This window comes from Dermochelys coriacea, chromosome 2 (genome assembly GCF_009764565.3).
Source record: "Dermochelys coriacea isolate rDerCor1 chromosome 2, rDerCor1.pri.v4, whole genome shotgun sequence".
NCBI classification, from domain to species: Eukaryota; Metazoa; Chordata; order Testudines; family Dermochelyidae; genus Dermochelys; species Dermochelys coriacea.
Window position 1 is genome coordinate 115,628,985 of NC_050069.1, and position 17,872 is coordinate 115,646,856.

A 17,872-nucleotide genomic window follows, 5' to 3' on the forward strand; every position below is an offset into this window, starting at 1 on the left:
GATCCTATGGCATTTTTCACACAAGTACAGGGCGTTAATCCTGGGTTAATAGTTCTACTGTTTGTTAAATTACATTCTTCCCAGCTCTTGTAATTTTACATGCATGTTCAGTTCTTCACATTCAAAGCCTACGATATTGTCTAGCCTTGCCATGCACTGTTCAATAGTTGCTGGTTCCACCCTATAGGAGGTTACATGAGAGTGGCCGAGGGAAGCTATTCCTGTAGTAGGATAGAATATGCAAGAGCGAAATCTTCCTCTATCCTTGCTCATTTTGTTCTGGGACAAAAATCCCACTGAACTCTCAGGAAATTTTGTCCATGTAAAAAGACTGCTGGATTTGGCCCCAGATTAGTTTGCTGAGCTTTCACAGTGTTTTAGGATCCTCCTAGAAAAAAGGTGCTGAATAAATGTCCAACCCATTCTCATTGCAGAGCAAACCTAATGGTTTTAAATGAAGTTCACAATGTCTGTGGACTAATGTTGTGGTGATTGCATACTTCTAGAGACGTAGGATCAGACTGCAAAGGGGGCTGGGAAGGGTGGAGAGAACGCAAAGCCATGGTGCCACCGTTCTCTGGGCTGGCCTACAGAAATGGTGTGCCACCAAGAAGAGTGAATGCTGCACAGAACTGAAGGGTGAAATGGTAGGTGGGCCTGAGGTGCCAGGCCTCTCTGGAACTCCCATTAGGGTGCTGTTGTTTTGTTCTGCTCCCCTGGCAAGTGGCTTAATGCCACAATTTAACCTTTACTGTTATGGAAAAATATAATGGTATGCCTAGAATCCTATTGGCAAATATAGAAATAACTTTTCATTATAATTATAGTGCCCTTCAGGCACTTATGCCTGTCACTACTGAAATTCACCACGCTTCTCCCAAGCTGCTTATTGACTGTAGCTAGTGTCTGGAGGGCACTCTGTAGGACTGGGCAGTCTATTGCTCAATGCCATGGACTGCGGGCTCCAGGGCAGGTACTTTTTCCTCCCTCTTGCTTCTCACCAGCAATTAGAAATTTGTTTCATTGGCACCATGGTAACTGAAAGAAGGCAAAGCTGATTAGAGGATCAAGAAAACCAAAGTAATTCAAAGATAAGTAGAATAAAATACAGTTAGGTCAAAGACTGCACCCATCCTTTAAACCTTGTAGGTACTACCGAGTGAAAACAGAATATAATATTTGCTTATGTCCTTAGACATTTCTGTCAATCCTGCAGGCTACTAGGGTGTCTCAGTTAGCATGTTGACTGCCCACAGTCCAATATATCTCTCCCTCTCTTTCTTTAACAACCATATCCAGCCTTGGTGCCAATGAAAACGGGTTTCTGTCCCTTCCCAATCAGGTTACCCTTCTCCCTCTTGGTTTGCTTTCTCCTTACTATCCCCCTCCATCACTGGCCAGTAAACCTCATCTCTTTGTTTTAGCTCTCTTCTTTGAAACAGACCTTCTCAGCCATTATCTTAACAACTACCGGTTACACTGGACTCTTCTTTTATTCCTATCAGTAGCTCAGTATGTCAGTAATAACTCATCTGTGCAGAGACTGAGTTCAGCTGTTCACCTAGCCGACATAAATATAAAATGTATAGTTATAAGACTACTTAAAATTGCTTATAATTTCTCAATCAAATACGTTTATCTTGGATACTTATCTAATCCATTGAAATTATGTACACACATATACCATATATGTGGCCATGATTACACCTGGTCAGAAAACGACATTTTCTTTGTGGAAATTTTTGAATTTTTGTTGATCAACCAAAACCATTTCATTCTATGATGGATTCATTTTTTTAAAAAACACTACCACCTTCCATGAGAATTTTCGTTTTGTGAAAAACCCAGTTTTCTCTCAAAAAAATGTTGCATTGTAAAATTTTGATGATTCCTAGTTCTGATGCCCACAGCATGTGATGAACTGCATCTATTACAGACCTTTAATAGTCTCACCTGTACTCTGCCCACTTATCCATCTACCCCAGAACTACCTACAGTTCTAACCTGTGAGCAGCTTTAAGCAACCACAACTTTTATTAAAATTAAAAGCATCGGCCACAAAAATATTTCCTCTTTCCTCACACAACATGCATGTTTCCCCCAAAATTATTCCAAAGTCCAGGACTGACAGTGTTCAGCCCTGAACACATGATATTTTTAAGGTTCAATATCTTGTGTGCCACAGCAGAGAAACAGGCACTGTACCATTTTTGAGCCTGCTTTCTGATAATATAATATGTTTTTCTACATCTGGACAGCCAAGAGTTAGCAGACCTTAAATTTGTTTTATTTTTTCCAGACAAACTCTTATGTAGCATTTGAGGTCTTAAAAATATGTTATTTTCGTTTTGCTTTGGCTTGGACTCAAGGTAGCCACTGCAATCCAAATATACAGGCAGAGAGATACAAAAAATAGGACTAATAATTTTTTTTTAATGCTAAAAGTTTCTAATATTGTTCGGTAACCATTCACACCACCTAAGAACTCGGCCCATGGGTCTGTGCATCCAAAAGTGAAGCACGAGCCGTCTCTGATAGGTAGAAAATGTCACCAAAAAAAACAGGTTTTACAATATTTCCACCAGTCAAACTGAAAAAGGAATCCCAAAATAGGATGAAATGGTCCTCTCCATGGTTTTATTCCCAACAGAACACAAAACCACTCAGAGCAGTTCAGATCAAAAGTCTTTAAATCCAAACCTCCCCAAAAAATAGAGAGGGAGGGGTTATGATTTGAGGTTCTGGTGTAGTCCCTGATCTAGTGTAAATCTAAACATTTGGAGAAACAGCTGATTCCTTTCTTTTTCCTTCAGCAGACCTGCAAACCCTTTTCTAGCTTCTTTACTTCTCTACTTTGAGCTGGATGTGAGTAGAATCTATCTGGGATGCTTGTTGCCTTACTGGCTATCACCAGATAGCTACTTTGCAAGAGATTTAAATGCATGAATTAGGGAGAAGCCATGCAAAACAGTTGGGGCCTTTAAATTTGCAAGTGTCCAGTAAGTTCATACAAAACAGACAAGTGGCTTATATCTACCCTGAAAGAAATGAGCAAAACTTAACCTAGGAAACAAACACTAAGGACAAAAGATCAAACATTCACTGGTTGCAGGAGAAGAAGCTGCAGACTATGGTAGTCAGCTGTAATTGCTTGTAAAATGGCCTCCATAGGCCTGCAGCTAACTGCTTCTCTAAAATTTAAAGGCCCAGATGCTAAATGGGGCACTTGCTTGGAAAGGAGGCATACAACCAAAGGAGTGAAGTTAGAACTAAAGTTGCTTCCAAAGTGGTTTAATTATCCTGGCTTAGGGCATGAGACTAAATAATATAAAATAATTTGTATGGTAACACACAGGGCAATTTCTGACAGAAAAAGGAACATTTGTCAACTCCTTATGTTTAACAATCTGTTCCACCTTTGTATTTTGCTGTGACACTCTGAGTAGTTTTCCAGACCTGAAAGAAGAGCTCTGCATAGCTTGAAAGCTTTTCTCTCTCACCAACAGAAGTGAGTCCAATAAAAGATATTACCTCACCCACCTTGTCTCTAGAAAAAGGAAAGATATACTGGCGCAACCTCCCCATGTAGACAAGGACTAAGAGAGTTAGCTGTGATTAGCTAGCCTGCAAGCACACAGGTGTGGTTTATTCTAAGATAAGGGACTAAACTGCTAAATACATGCGGGTTGAAGACCTGGAATAAAGTACCTTGGGCATGGATTGGGCAAAACAATTGTCTTTCTAACATACATAGGATATATATTTGCTTGTTAGTTGTCAATGTATGTTTATTCAGAGGGTGTGTTCAGTGCTATGTGAGTTCCTGCTACTCACTAGTCTCTTCAGACTCCTCGTGTAGTGGGAATTAAGTAGTCTTCACAGACTGTGGTACCCATTTGATTCTCACTTACACCACGGCTTGCACCTCTGGAGCAAAGTGCACAGGCAGTTGACAAACCAGCTCGTACTCCAAGATGGTCCTAGAGTTGGCAGACAGGTCTTTTTGGTGGCATTGCTGTCCCATTCTTCCTTCTCCTCCTGACCCACTGCACTCCTCTCCTTGATTTAATGCACTTTCTGCCCCTCAGTCTTCAGTTTCCCCCCTCTGCCACCTCCATCCCTTCTAAACTAGAGCAGAGGCTTTCAACCTTTCCCAACGACTGTGCCCCTTTTAGGAGACTGGTTTGTCTTGCGTACCCCCAGGTTTCACCTCACTTAAAAACTACTTGCTTACAAAATCAGCCATAAAAATACAAAAGGGTCACAGCACACTATTACTGAAAAATTGCTGACTTTCTCCTTTTTACCATATAATTATAAAATAAATCAACTGGACTATAAAGATTGCACTTACATTTCAGTGTTTAATATATACAGCATTATAAACAAGTCTGTATGAAATTTGAGTTTGTATTGACTTGGCTACTGCTTTTTATGTAGCCTGTTGTAAAACTAGGCAAATCTCTAGATGAGTTGATGTCCTCCCTTGAAGACCTCTGCGTACTCCCAGGGGTATGTGTTCCCTTGGTTGAGAACTACTGGACTATCGTATAACACAGCAATACCACAGTAAAACATACAGGAGATCCACATAGAAGTAATTATACTGCATCAAGCTACTCAAAGAACCACCTCCCCACAATAAAGTGTGTGTCACAGTATAAATGTATTGTTTTCTTTCAAACTCCAGCCTGTGTCTCCTAACAACTTGGCTGTTCCCCTCACAAGATTTCACCACTGGTAAGAACTGATGTAAAGAGATGCACAAAGAAAGACATTTTCTGGCCTTCATGTGGACGTGTGGGTTCAGATTCCACTCTCACACCATGTTAAGAACTTGTGAGGCGCTGTGCATCAGGGAAGCCATTTGCAAAGCAGACCAACAAGTAATTTTATTGCTTCATCAAAACCCAGGAACTAGTCCACATAAACTTGCATGTCATCTACTGGCACCTTATGTATTAACTGACTATCGACATATGTACCAGCAAAGAACACTCTTGTAACACCTACTTATGGTTTGAGCAAGTTCTCACACATTCACAGGCAATGCCCTGCCCAGTTCATAATGAAACACAAACAGCGCATGGCTTGTGATTGTGAAAGCTCTGGAACTCCCAAGAAAGTCCATCAAGCATTGATCATTGTGAATCAGATTCAGGAGTTTTTTCATGTCTCCAGTAGTCAGATGTCAAACTTTGAGATGCTGGCCAGTCACCAAATCTCAGGAAGGATATCCCTTCCCCACAATGTACAACAGAATAATTGGCTGAGGTACATTAAACAACTTTTTAAATTTTCCTCTGAAGTAGCTGGTATTATTCAGTGCCAAAGGCAGAATATTGATTTAAAGGACCAACAGTCCAATCTGATAGAGAAAATATTGCTCCCAGTCCTGCAAGCTGTAGGATGTGGGAGGGCCTCTGGGCTGTACAGAACCCCACTGATGGGGGCTCTGCACAGGGACAGGTATCTACCCACTCAGAATAATTTGCAGGATCAAGGCTACTATGTACAGACTATTTGTGTGATCCCACCTGAGTTCCTGTAACCCAGTTATACTATACCAAACCTTCATGCAGTCTTTATTACAGGCAGAACACCCAACACCTATAAACATGCTAATAATTTTTTGTTCTAAACCATCACTTTCAGATGCTTATAATTTTGTCAAATATCATTTTGGCTGATCTGTGGCAGGGTTATTGTCAGTTGGACAGAAAAAGGGAAAGTGTGTGTGTGTTTTGGGGTTTTTTTGAGCAATACTTGTGGGAGATAAAAATACCCTCATGTTGCTAGAAAAAGATTTTTGCAACTTTTTTTGTTTTGTTTTAAAGAGCTCTGAAGCATCAGTGATTAGTGTTTGAAACTTAAAATTTAGTAGGGTCATAGTCCCTTGCTTGCAACTGTGCCTTCCATTGGTCAAGTGAAAATCAGATTTGAATTGGAGAAAATTATAAGCACTTAAAAATCCCTTCTTTCTCAACATGCAGGAGTTTCTCTGAAGCTACAGAATCAAAGGCTTTTCAGCATGCCATTGGTAGTGCACATTCATGCCTGTAGAATCTGAGTGGAATTTTTAACTGAAATATGATTTGTGCATGAAAAAAAGAAAGTTACCAATAAATTTTATGATGCCGGAGCTTATGGAACATGATCGTAATCTTAACCGTCTTTTGGTGTAGTACTGTTTTTATGGTATGCACGCTAGTTCATAGACAGTTATAAAAAGTTTAGGGACTGCACATTTTATGGGTGCTATGTTTGCATTCTTCAGCCAGACTTCCTTAGTACAATGTGGTGAATTATTAGGAAGCACAGCAACTGTGGCAAGGCATACCTCAGTGCATTTAAAAAGTGGTATTGGAATCTAGGGGTGCAAGCTTGAAGCTTTCTAGTGGCTGCATTTTCCCTGGAACTGCTTCTGAATTGAGAATGCAGTACCTACAATGATAAGCTGTAAGGATCTGAACCTCCATGGAGGGAGGGAAGTGACAAATTTTAGCATTATACAGGTGGGCCTCACCAGAAAGTCACATTTTAAATAAACTATAAAACGCCTGTGTTCTCTGAGAAACTAACATGCCAGATCCAAGTTCCACTTTTCTTTATTACAGTCCAGATTTTCTACGAGTCTGCTTTTATTTTTCAGACTTAGAAAAAAAGACTCTTCTTTCTAGAAAATACCTTCATTTCTGCTCCCTTTACATTTGAAGAGTAAAAATGAGCAAGGTATCCTCATTACATTAGTAAAATAATAACTTTATTTATTTCCACAAGCTCTATACATCTGTGGTAGGGGAAAGGACTCAAGTTTCAGGAATTAAAAGGATTTTATTAATGTCTCAGCACTCATGAGCCAAACACCTAGTCTATCTTTGTCTCCTCCGTCAGCCACAGCTGTGTAACTAGTCTGTGGCTCTCTCTCTAGAGATGTTTCATATTTGTCAGTCAAACCACAAATGACCACTGGGGTTCAAGAGTCTGGATCTTCTATTCTTGAAAAACAGGCCTGTATCTCTAGAGGATTTTCATCACCTGTCAGTGTTAAGAGGGCTTATCACCTCTTTCTTTGCCATCCACTAGAGGGCGACATAATCACAAATACTTGAGTGAGCAAGCAAGCATGATTCCATAAGCAAAGGCCAACCATATGAATACACACCAGCCAGCATGTAGAATCATAGAAACATAGAGGTGGAACAGACCTCAAGAAGTCATCAACTCCAGCACCTTGTGCTGAGGCTGAGCCAAGTAAACCCATACCATCCCTGACAGGTGACTACCCATGAGAAGTGTACATGACCACTGTAGTACAAGTACCTCCTATTTTTCCTACCCATGAGATACCTGTTTGCACTGGTCAGTCTAACAGGGTTCTTCTGCTAGGATATTGTGCAAGGAATGTTGCTGTATGTCAGGATGCTTCCTGCATGCTGTGCAATCTGGTGTAATTCTACCAGGCAAGCTGAAAAGGGGCAGCAGTGGAACCCAGTTCTGTTGCTGGAGGAAGAGCTTCAGAGCCTCCCCACAAAGGATGCTCTTGGAGGTTAGGGCAGTGGGCCACTAAGCGTCCTCTAAAATGTTCTCAGTAAGCAGGATGATGATTGTTAACAGTAAAGGATAAAGGGCAGGAAGAGTGGGAAGATGGGTAGAGAGGCTTCTGAAGGTTTGGCCAGTTCAGACCACCATCTTAATGTCTCTCACTTCAGTAAAGGGAAAAAAACCCAACCCTTTTCCACATTCACTGTTTTCCCATGAGAGTTACATTACATGACTTATGAGGAGAGGCTGAGGGAGCTGGGATTGTTTAGTCTGCAGAAGAGAAGAATGAGGGGGGATTTGATAGCTGCTTTCAACTACCTGAAAGGGGGTTTCAAAGAGGATGGCTCTAGACTGTTCTCAATGGTAGCAGATGACAGAACGAGGAGTAATGGTCTCAAGTTGCAATGGGGGAGGTTTAGATTGGATATTAGGAAAAACTTTTTCACTAAGAGGGTGGTGAAACACTGGAATGCGTTACCTAGGGAGGTGGTAGAATCTCCTTCCTTAGAGGTTTTTAAGGTCAGGCTTGACAAAGCCCTAGCTGGGATGATTTAACTGGGACTTGGTCCTGCTTTGAGCAGGGGGTTGGACTAGATGACCTTCTGGGGTCCCTTCCAACCCTGATATTCTATGATTCTATGATTCTATGATTCTATATTGTATTGTTCTTTGTTTCTGTCCATTTTGCAATACACATTTAATGCAACACAATTAATTCTTTCAGGGGCAATAAGTATAAATCTGTCATTAATCTTCCATATGGCATTGGATAGTTTGATTTAATGACATGCCAGGTGAAATAGCCCTGAGAAAGTGTATACATTTTCTCCTCTTTTCTCACTATAATGTGATGCATTCTCTTCATCTCCATCTGCAAAGGTGCAGAGCCTTTTGCCGTACTGTAAGTAGGCTGCAAAAGCTTGCCAAGACCTACATTAATCATTGCTGGGTACTGGACATCCAGTGCAACCAGAAGGCAAACAGAGTGATTTGCCAACTGGCTAACAGCAAGTGTCAGGCTGGGACATAGAGAATGGAGGAGAGAGAAGATAATGTCTGGACTCCAAAATCCTTTGTTTTAAAATATTCTTTTATCCAGTTAATACAGGGACAGATCCTTTCCCTACTGAAGTCCATAGTAGAACACCCATTATTTTCCTTTTTTTAAACCTTTTTTTTTTAAATTGTTCTTATAACACTCATTATTTTCAGTGGCACCAGGACTTGGCCCATGGTGCATTTCAAATTCTTCTTCAGTGGCTAATAATCTAACTTGTGCCAGGCACAACCCAGGCAAGTTTGTCTTCCCTCCTTCCTTGAAAATAAAGATCGGTCCAAACTGCACAATTCAGCTCTCACCCCATCCCAATCCCACTCAACTTCAGGGGTGCTGAGACTCCAGGGACTGATTATGGTTTATCACTATGCTAGCATGCTTCACATATAAATGAACTTTTCTATTTGTGCATTTGATTAGCAATTTGTTCCTCTCTGTTTCTGAACAGGAGATACAGTAGTAATACTGGAATACAAGAGGAAGGGCAAATGAAGCTTTCTTTTCAAAGGAGTGCTTCCTCCATGAATTCTGAAGCCATGAAGTAGAGGAAAAGAAATACCACTGTGATAAACTCCTTCTCCAATGTACTGTGTCTTCTGGTGAAGCCATTCGGTCATCACAACCATGGAAACTGTTGGAAAATATTAAATGATATTATTTTACAGGATGGTTATGAAACAAAGCAACTGCTATGAATAAAGAAATGCATGCATCTGTGTACAAGATTTCTCATCCCTTGCACAATATACATTAGGATATATCTGTGGTAAACTTGTAACTGGCAAATAAATTACCTCATGATCTTGCCGTGGGACTCACACCACATCTTTAAATGCCCTGTGAAAGCAAGCACTTTTTATTCAGTACTTGTTTGGCTCACCCAATGTTTTTCTAGAAGTCCAGATGGAAAAATAAAAAAGAGAGTAATAATTTTAACATTGCCATGACTTCCAAAACTAGAAAGATAATAAATTGGGCTAGTGAAGACTTATTAGGAATGTCTGCTCAGAAATTTCACCATGAAACCACCATTTTCGCTATAGGAAACATTCTGGAATATTAATATGTTATAACTTTTTCTTCTTAATTTCTAACAAGAACTCAAAACTTTTTCTTTTTTGGTTTCAGGTAATCTTGAAGCAAAAGTAAGCTAAGTAATTAAACTGACTGCAGGATTGCTTTGACAAAAAGTATGTTAATTGAAAGCACTGTTTAACATAAAGCTGCCTGCCATAAAATTATATTACATTCACATGTTTACTAACCTTGCTTGATATATTTGATTTCTATTATTAGCCTCAACATTTTGTTACTACCTAGAGTAAATACCTGGGGAGGTGCTTTGCAAATCCAAATAAACAAACAAAAACAGGTCCTGGAGTGAAAGTGTACTTGAATGGTCAGCATAAATTAAGAATGTCTCTATATTGTTAGTATATTGCATTTAGATAATTTTAAATTAGTTGGCAGTACTTCAGTGGGTAACTACTACTTCATTGCAATGCCGATAGCTCAGCACTATAACACATTCAATCCACCAGGGTGTTGTTTGCATCATTTGAGTGCTGCTACTGCTTACCAAAGCATAAAAGAGAAACATGTATGGATTAGCTGTCTGGGAATAATACACAAAAATAAAGTGGACATACACATTTTGTTCTTCTCACATGTTACACACCTGGTAACACTCTGGATTGGGAATTTAACATACCAGTACTAAATTGCATATCATGTTATCCCTATGAGCCAAGAGGAGATCTGTGCATCCATAGCTATTTTCAGGTTACCTGCACAATTCACTTCAAAGTCTAGTGAGGGGACTGTAGCACCTCCTTCTCTGATTGAATTAGAGGGAGAGAGTGGAGGAGAACAACAGGGAGATTTAGCTAGAAAGGGAAAAGATGATCAATGGAAAAACTGAAGGGAGAGACAGGCAGAAGATAAAAGCCCAGTGAATTAAGGGAGAAAGAAGAGGAGAAAATTGAAGTTTACTGTAGAAAGTAACAAAATAATATATTGAAAGTTCAGTGTCAAAATATTACAATGAAATAGATATTAATGTGTGATAGAAATATCAGGGGCCTGGCTCAACAAAATACAGGATCCAAGTATTCCTAAAGAGAAGATAACTTGATCTGATTTCATATGGTGGGCCCCACTGGTTTTGGTGCACACTTGTTGATGTTTAATAGAATCCAGTACAGTTAATACTAAATCATTTTACTTTCTCAAACTTTCTCTATTAAAGTGAAGTTCTTCTTGAAAAGTGACTCTGTAAAAATGGCACCAGGAGGTTGTATATTCATTGTGTCTCAATGATTTCCATGTCATATGGGCTCTGTATTCAAGAAGATGTATTTTCCTAACTGCCAGTCCCTCAAATTCCCTCTGGGCTCTGAGAGTCCAGACTGGTTCTTTCACTCTCATGCATCACCACCAGCCATAGGTTCTTCATGGCAGATCATAGCCTCAACTACACCTGTGCAGTCAGCTGGCTTCAGAGTATTACTTCCATGACCTCGGTGCAAAGCTACAGAAGGTGGAGGAGAATTCTATAGGTTGCTTTAAAACTCCTATAGAAAAGATAGCATTCCCTATTCAGTTATCTATGAGGGAGATACGGGACCTGCACTGTGAGCTTAAATTCAGGATGATAAAAAGTTTGTCCCCATAGCTCAGGGTGATCAGCCCCTGGGCTTGGGTTTGGGTCTCTCTCTGATGCAAACACAGCCAAAGAAGAAGAGAAAAATTACATGATGCATCAGAGTCAACAGGTATAAACTGACATTGCTCCCTTGATTGCAATAGAGCTATACTGATTTACACCAAAAGAGGAGCTGGCCTTATGTTTCTTTTGCACAACATTTTAAAACAGCACAGCCAAGATGAAAAGGAGTACGTGTAGCACCTTAGAGACTAACAAATTTATTTGAGCATAAGCTTTCGTGAGCTACAGCTCACTTCATCGGATGCATTCAGTGTGGAGATTTATATACATAGAAAACATGAAACAATGGGTGTTACCATACACACTGTAACGAGAGTGATCACTTAAGGTGAGCTATTACCAGCAGCAGCGTGGGGGGGGGGGGAACCTTTTGTAGTGATAATCAAGGTGGGCCATTTCCAATAGTGGGGGGTGGAGGGGGTGAAATAAACATGGGGAAATAGTTTTACTTTGTGTAATGACCCATCCCCTCCACCCTCCACTGTTCCTCAGACGTTCTTGTCAGCTGCTGGAAATGGCCCACCTTGATTATCACTACAAAAGGTGTCCATCCCCCACCCCCGCTCTCCTGCTGGTAATAGCTCACCTTAAGTGATCACTCTCGTTACAGTGTGTATGGTAACACCCATTGTTTCATGTTCTCTATGTATATAAATCTCCCCACTGTATTTTCTACTGAATGCATCCGATGAAGTGAGCTGTAGCTCACAAAAGCTTATGCTCAAATAAATTTGTTAGTCTCTAAGGTGCCACAAGTACTCCTTTTCTTTTTACGAATACAGACTAACACGGTTGCTACTCTGAAACAGCCAAGATGACGTTTCTCTCTACTTTGAGTAGGCTTGCAAAGCCAGTCAGAACTGTTTATTTATAGCTGTAGATATTCATGCCTGTATAAATTAGAAGTTATTACTGAATGAGATGCCCGCCCACTCACACAACGCAGCTATACATGAATCCTTTCACACTGCTTGGCTGAATACAGTATAGAATGGGAGGGAAAATGGCACGCTCCCAGTCAAATGATGGGATCACTGCTTAGGCCTGCAGGCAAAAAACCCAGCAATTAATTGTCTCCCCCAAAGCACAATGTGCAGTGTACGACAGGTACAATTATCTAATATTGTTTAACCCTGCCAGTTTGTGTGGTACAGATACAAAATACAGGTGCAAATGCATTAGAGGGAAAAAAACCCTATCATTTGACTTCTTTATCCAAAGATTAAGCTGTGTTTTGTAGAGTAGAACTGGTGCTCATTAAAGGAAGAGAGGAAGAGCCACTCTACAAAAACCTGAGCACACCGCCCCACCCCCCCGCCCCACACCAGAATAAACAGATAAAAACAAGTAGTGTATTAGAAATTGGTAGGCACTGTTCTGCAAATTATTGGTCTTATCTCACATCTTGACAATAGTTTAACCAGGAAAATCTCAGGACTTGTAAGCAAGTGTTTTTTCCATATGAACCTCTTCATTTACCTGCATCATCAGTTAGCTCCTCTACAGAGTTACAGGACCTGATTCTGACCTAAGTTACACCAGTATAAGTCCAAGGTAACTCCACTACCTTTGGTGATGTTATTCCAGATTTACCCTGTTGTACATGAGACCAGAATCTGGTCCCCAGAGAAGATGTACAGTATAAGGAAGAATTCCACCAACCAAAGCCTCTACAAAGATAGTCCAGGGCATCTGAGGTTCAATTTGAGACCATGACCTTGCTTGCAACGCTTGCTTCTTTGGGTTTTCTTAACACTCAAAACTTTTTTTCCATTGACGGGCATGTCACAGTACTAACTTAAAGCTGAATTAGAATACAAGGATGACTCTTATTCTCTGTGCAGGACTAAATTTGTTGGGACATTGAGAGTTGCACTGCTAATACGAAGCCTTTATATGTAGGTGCTCAGCCTGTAAATTGTTCCATGTGGGTTGACACTGCACTTGTGTAGTACCTGATTGAAGTCAATAGGTTTCCATGTTGGCGTTGGTGTCCAGCCATGTGGAACAACTTGCAGAATAAGGCCATAATTACTATGGGACCAGTTATTCAAAAGCTTGATTTGTATTATGCATGGGAAGTTCTTCATTCATCACAATGTACACTTACAAATGATCATATTTGTACAAATTTGCATGCCCAGGTAAACCAAATGCCATGAGTGAATGCTTATTCTATCATCTGCATACTCAGAAGTACTGTGCACACATAACAGCTGGTGCGAATGACTGGATACACAGAACTGCATGCAAAAAGCGGAAACTGAACAGAGGTGGCTTTGAAAGTTTGGTGCATTATTTGTTTTTGCACAGATCTAATTACTGTAACATTAAATATAAAATAATTTCCATGAGTTACCATGGACTGGCACCTGAAGAAGAAAGTTAAAACAAAATTCTTTAGGGGACCCTGCAGCTTCTAAGCTGTCCTCCTATTACTTCCTGTTCCTCTCTGGACTGCAGCCAGTCCCACTGAATCATGCTTCCTTGGTGTCTGCCCAGGAATGACTTGATAAGTGTGACATACAACAGTCACAAGGGCAGGTGTCTCTCTAGCTATTTTTATTTGCACCAAACCTTTTCTAACCACTGTTTCATAAAGTTTGAAATGGAATAAGTACAGAAAAACTAGGAGAGAGAATAATAACAAACCAACAAAGATCAATAAGGACAGAAACATTTTAAAAAGAGCATTTCTTAGCAACAGGCTTTGAAGGATTAGATTTTTATCAGTAAATGTTGGTAAACATCCATTTCACTGTACTCACAAACCAATGAAAATATTTCCAGCAGTAATAACTGAAATTTACATAGAGGCAAAATAGAAAAAATGCAACTTGAGAACTTATTAGAGTTTGATTTAAGAATATTTACTTTGTATATTTTGACGTGATGTTAATTATTTGAGTTTTAACAGATGTAAAGCTTTAACTTTTTGAATCTCAACATCTATTGTCATTAAATAATTATTGTCTGACCCCCACAAATAATTTCCAGCCACTGTGAAAATTTAAATAAAGAAAAATGTTAACAGTTCCTTAAAAATCAATGTTGAATTTATAAAAAAAATAAAAATCAAATTCTGCCAAGCCTACTAATTACCATGCTATCAGTTTCAAGTGGCCAGGCACCCAGGAATGGAATGGAATGTCACATGTTCCAATGGAGCAGCAACAAGTAGTGGAATATATACTTTAAAACACTCAGTATCACGAAGAAGCCAGATAGATATTCTCAGGAGGATGCCTGGAATTAACCATGAGAACTGAGCAAATACAATTTGTCAGATGAATTATTCAATGAGTAATGGCAAAATTCATTGAATAATTTATTCATATCCTTTTTTTTATTAGTATTCATCCAGATCTACTACTCACAGTTGCTTCAGAGAAAGACATTACTGTCCATGAATATTGGCATTCATATTAAAAATCTCCCTCCATAATAAGTTCAGTTCTTGAACCAAAGCCACGGCTTTATGTTAGGAATCATTCTTCTGCTGCTCTTTGTTTCTTGCAGTCAAGCAGTTGATTAAAATAATAATAGGCCAAATCCAATAGTGTGTATTCAATTCTTCGTCAAAACTCCCAGGGTGAAATCCTGTCCACGCTGACTTCATTGGAACCAGGATTTTGCCATCCAGGGAAATGAATAATTCTGAAAATCTTGTCACATATTTAGATGCCTTAGCATGCATCCTCTGTAGGTTCCTCAGTCCTAGGCACTCAGTTTTGACAATATTGGTGCGAGTAAAAAGACTTCAGGATGTGGCCCAATAACAATCAATAACAACAATAATAAATAATACTGGGTGTTTCCACAGCAGCTTTTTCCAAGGATTTCAGTGCATTTTACAAACACTGCACCTCACTTTCTTTTGGGAGTGATATTTTATTCCACAACCCTGACATAATTTAAAGGGCAAAGCAATCTCTCAGGGTAAGAAAAATAATATACTTTTATGCACCTAGACAAACAGAATTAGCTACTTTAGACAAATTTGTTTTTAGCGTCAACTAAAGGCTAAGTTCCAAAAGGAAAAAGGGACTGCAGCATTTGAGGGCATTTTGTTTGCACATTGGTGAAGTAAGCCATCTGCTTTTCACTGTGACATGCTAATTCAGTTAAGCAGTGTTAGATGACAGTTTGTGGTCTAGCATCACCCAGCAAATATGCAATAGCCAAAAAGCAGGTGTGTGACATGCCTATCACTTCATTAATTTTGCAGTTCACACGCCTCAAAATGCCACAGCCCCCTCCTCTCACATTCTGAACCAACAATTTCTGCTCTGTTGTCATCAAAAACTACTGCCAGAAGCCCACCTCCCGCCCCACCCTGCCGCCATAGGGGCTTTGTGAGGATCAATTCATTAAGTCTGCGAGTTGCCCAGACACTATAGTTATGAGGGCTAGTCACCACTAAGGGTGTTTCTACATGTCTCAACATGTCCTCAGCCCATGAGTTGAGCCAATCAGAGATCAAGGGGGTGCCCCCCCCACAACTTCAAACTTTTAGGAAGACAATTTTAGGATGGCAAAATATTCTAATAAAGGACAAAAATACACTTAAAAATGTGCTGGCATCACCTCTGCCTCAACAGCACTACAAGCATATTTCCCAGAGTGGAAGAGATTTTCTCGTAACTTAGGCCTGTATTCAGTAAAGTATTTAAGTGTAAGGGGACTGTTGTCCCCTTACTAAAACTCAGTGGGGGTGTTTTGGTTGGCTAGCTCCCAGTACCAAAGAAAGGGGCAGGGTTGATGGGAAATCAGGAGCTCAAGAGTGACAGTCCCCAGGGGCAATGGGGAGAGGCCAATGCTCCAGGTGAGCCTGACTGACAGGGTGGGCAGGCTAATGAGGCAGTCAGGAGGCCATGGGGGTCCCGTCCTCCCTGCGAACTGGAATTACCTGGGTCCGACAGAGTGGGGCCAAGCTAAGGAGAGAGCAGGGGCCCGAGCTGTGCTGGGAGGAGAGCTGCAGTAACCAGAGAAGCAGCCTAGGGAGCTGGAGGCAGAGCAGCAGCCGTGCTGAGGCAGAGTGGAGCTGGAGCTGGAGCAGAGTGGAGCTGGAGCAGTCCAAAGCCAGGTGTGGTGAGTAGCTGGAGAGAGCAAGGGGGATCCTGGGCCACGAGTAGGTTTACCATATGTCTGTATTTTCCCGGACATGTCCGGCTTTTTGGTTCTTAAATCGCCATCCAGGAGGAATTTTTAAATATCTAAAAACGTCCGGGATTTTGTCATTATTATTTTTCCCCAAAGAAGCATTGGTCATTCAAGAAAAAGAGTGAATGTTGATCACTTGAGAGAGTGCTCACTTTTTGCCCCTAGCTCCCAGTGCTTGTGCCGCGAAAGAGCTGTTTTACGCGGCTGGGAGGGACGGGGGAGGAGGGGGAACGTGGCGCGCTCAGGGGAAGAGGTGAAGTGGGGCTGGGGTGGGGATTTGGGAAAGGGGTCCAATGGGGCAGGGAGGGGGCAGAGTTGGGGTGGGGACTTTGGGGAAGGGTTTGGAATGGGGGCAGGGAAAGAGTGGAGTTAGGGCGGGGCCAGGGGCGGGGGTGTGCGAGCAGCCACTCGCACCAGGAAAAGTTGGCGCCTAGCCCTATGGTTCCAGACAGGTATGATCATTTTTCCATAGTGGCAATAGTGCAACATCGACAATTTCAGTGACTTTTCTGAGTTTGTACCATGCACGGTAGTGTTTCCTCAAGAGCTCTTTATTTCATATTTGGAAGCTGAGTGCTTGGTATGTAGAGCTGGTACTTGCGTTTCTGTGAAAAATACAGGCGCTAATGATTTACAAACTCATAACAAACACAAAAAACAGTTTGAGAAGAGAGCTCATCAACAAAATTGACAGATTACTTTGTAAAACCAGGCAGCAAATCAAAGGATGTTGTGAGCTGTAGCTCACAAAAGCTTATGCTCAAATAAATTTGTTAGTTTCTAAGGTGCCACAAGTACTCCTTTACTTTGTTACTGCAGCAGAGGGTGCTTTTGCATTTCAGACTGTTAAGCACCATGATCGCTTTAAGGCAATGGATTGCACATCTATCTTGTTGAAGAAGACATTCCCTGATTCTGAAGTAACATAGTAACATAGAAATTTTCAAGTGCTAGAACCAAGACAGAAGCAATTGTTATCTCTGTGCTTGCACCACATTCTGTTGATGTTGTTGTGAAAATGTTTCCAGTAATTATTCAGTATTTTGACTGGAAAAATGGCGGTTTGCAGTCAAAACTGATTGAGGTCCAGAACACACTCAATGAGACGGCCGATACGATTGCTCATTTTGTAAAAGAAACACTTGAAAAAAATGGTTTGTTTGAAAAGTGTATTGCATTTACAGGTGACAACTGCAATACAATGTTTGGAGGACTCCGTTGTGATGAAGATGGAAAGAATGTGTTTGTAAACTTAAAGAAGTTGTTGCAGAAGAGAAAATTAATTGGTATGGGTTGCCCAGCACACATTTTGAACAACTGTGTTCACCATGCAGCAGAAAGAATGAATGTTGACATTGAGAACATTATTTTTAAAATTT

The 17,872-nt window shown here is 40.6% G+C and overlaps 1 protein-coding gene across 2 annotated transcripts in view; it reads left to right on the forward strand.

Moving 5' to 3' along the window:
* The window catches only part of LOC119851574 (androgen dependent TFPI regulating protein), a 47,749-nt gene extending 37,774 nt beyond the window's left edge, over positions 1–9,975 (forward strand). The window contains exon 6 of one of the 2 annotated variants that reach the window (XM_038391629.2): positions 9,051–9,975. In XM_038391629.2, the coding sequence (XP_038247557.1) occupies positions 9,051–9,094 (44 nt within the window). In that variant the 3' untranslated portion in view covers positions 9,095–9,975. Of the gene's footprint in view, positions 1–4,690; positions 6,493–9,050 lie in introns of those variants that run through there. The other variant, XM_043507039.1, reaches the window with a different exon arrangement.
* Positions 9,976–17,872: the final 7,897 nt, after the last annotated feature.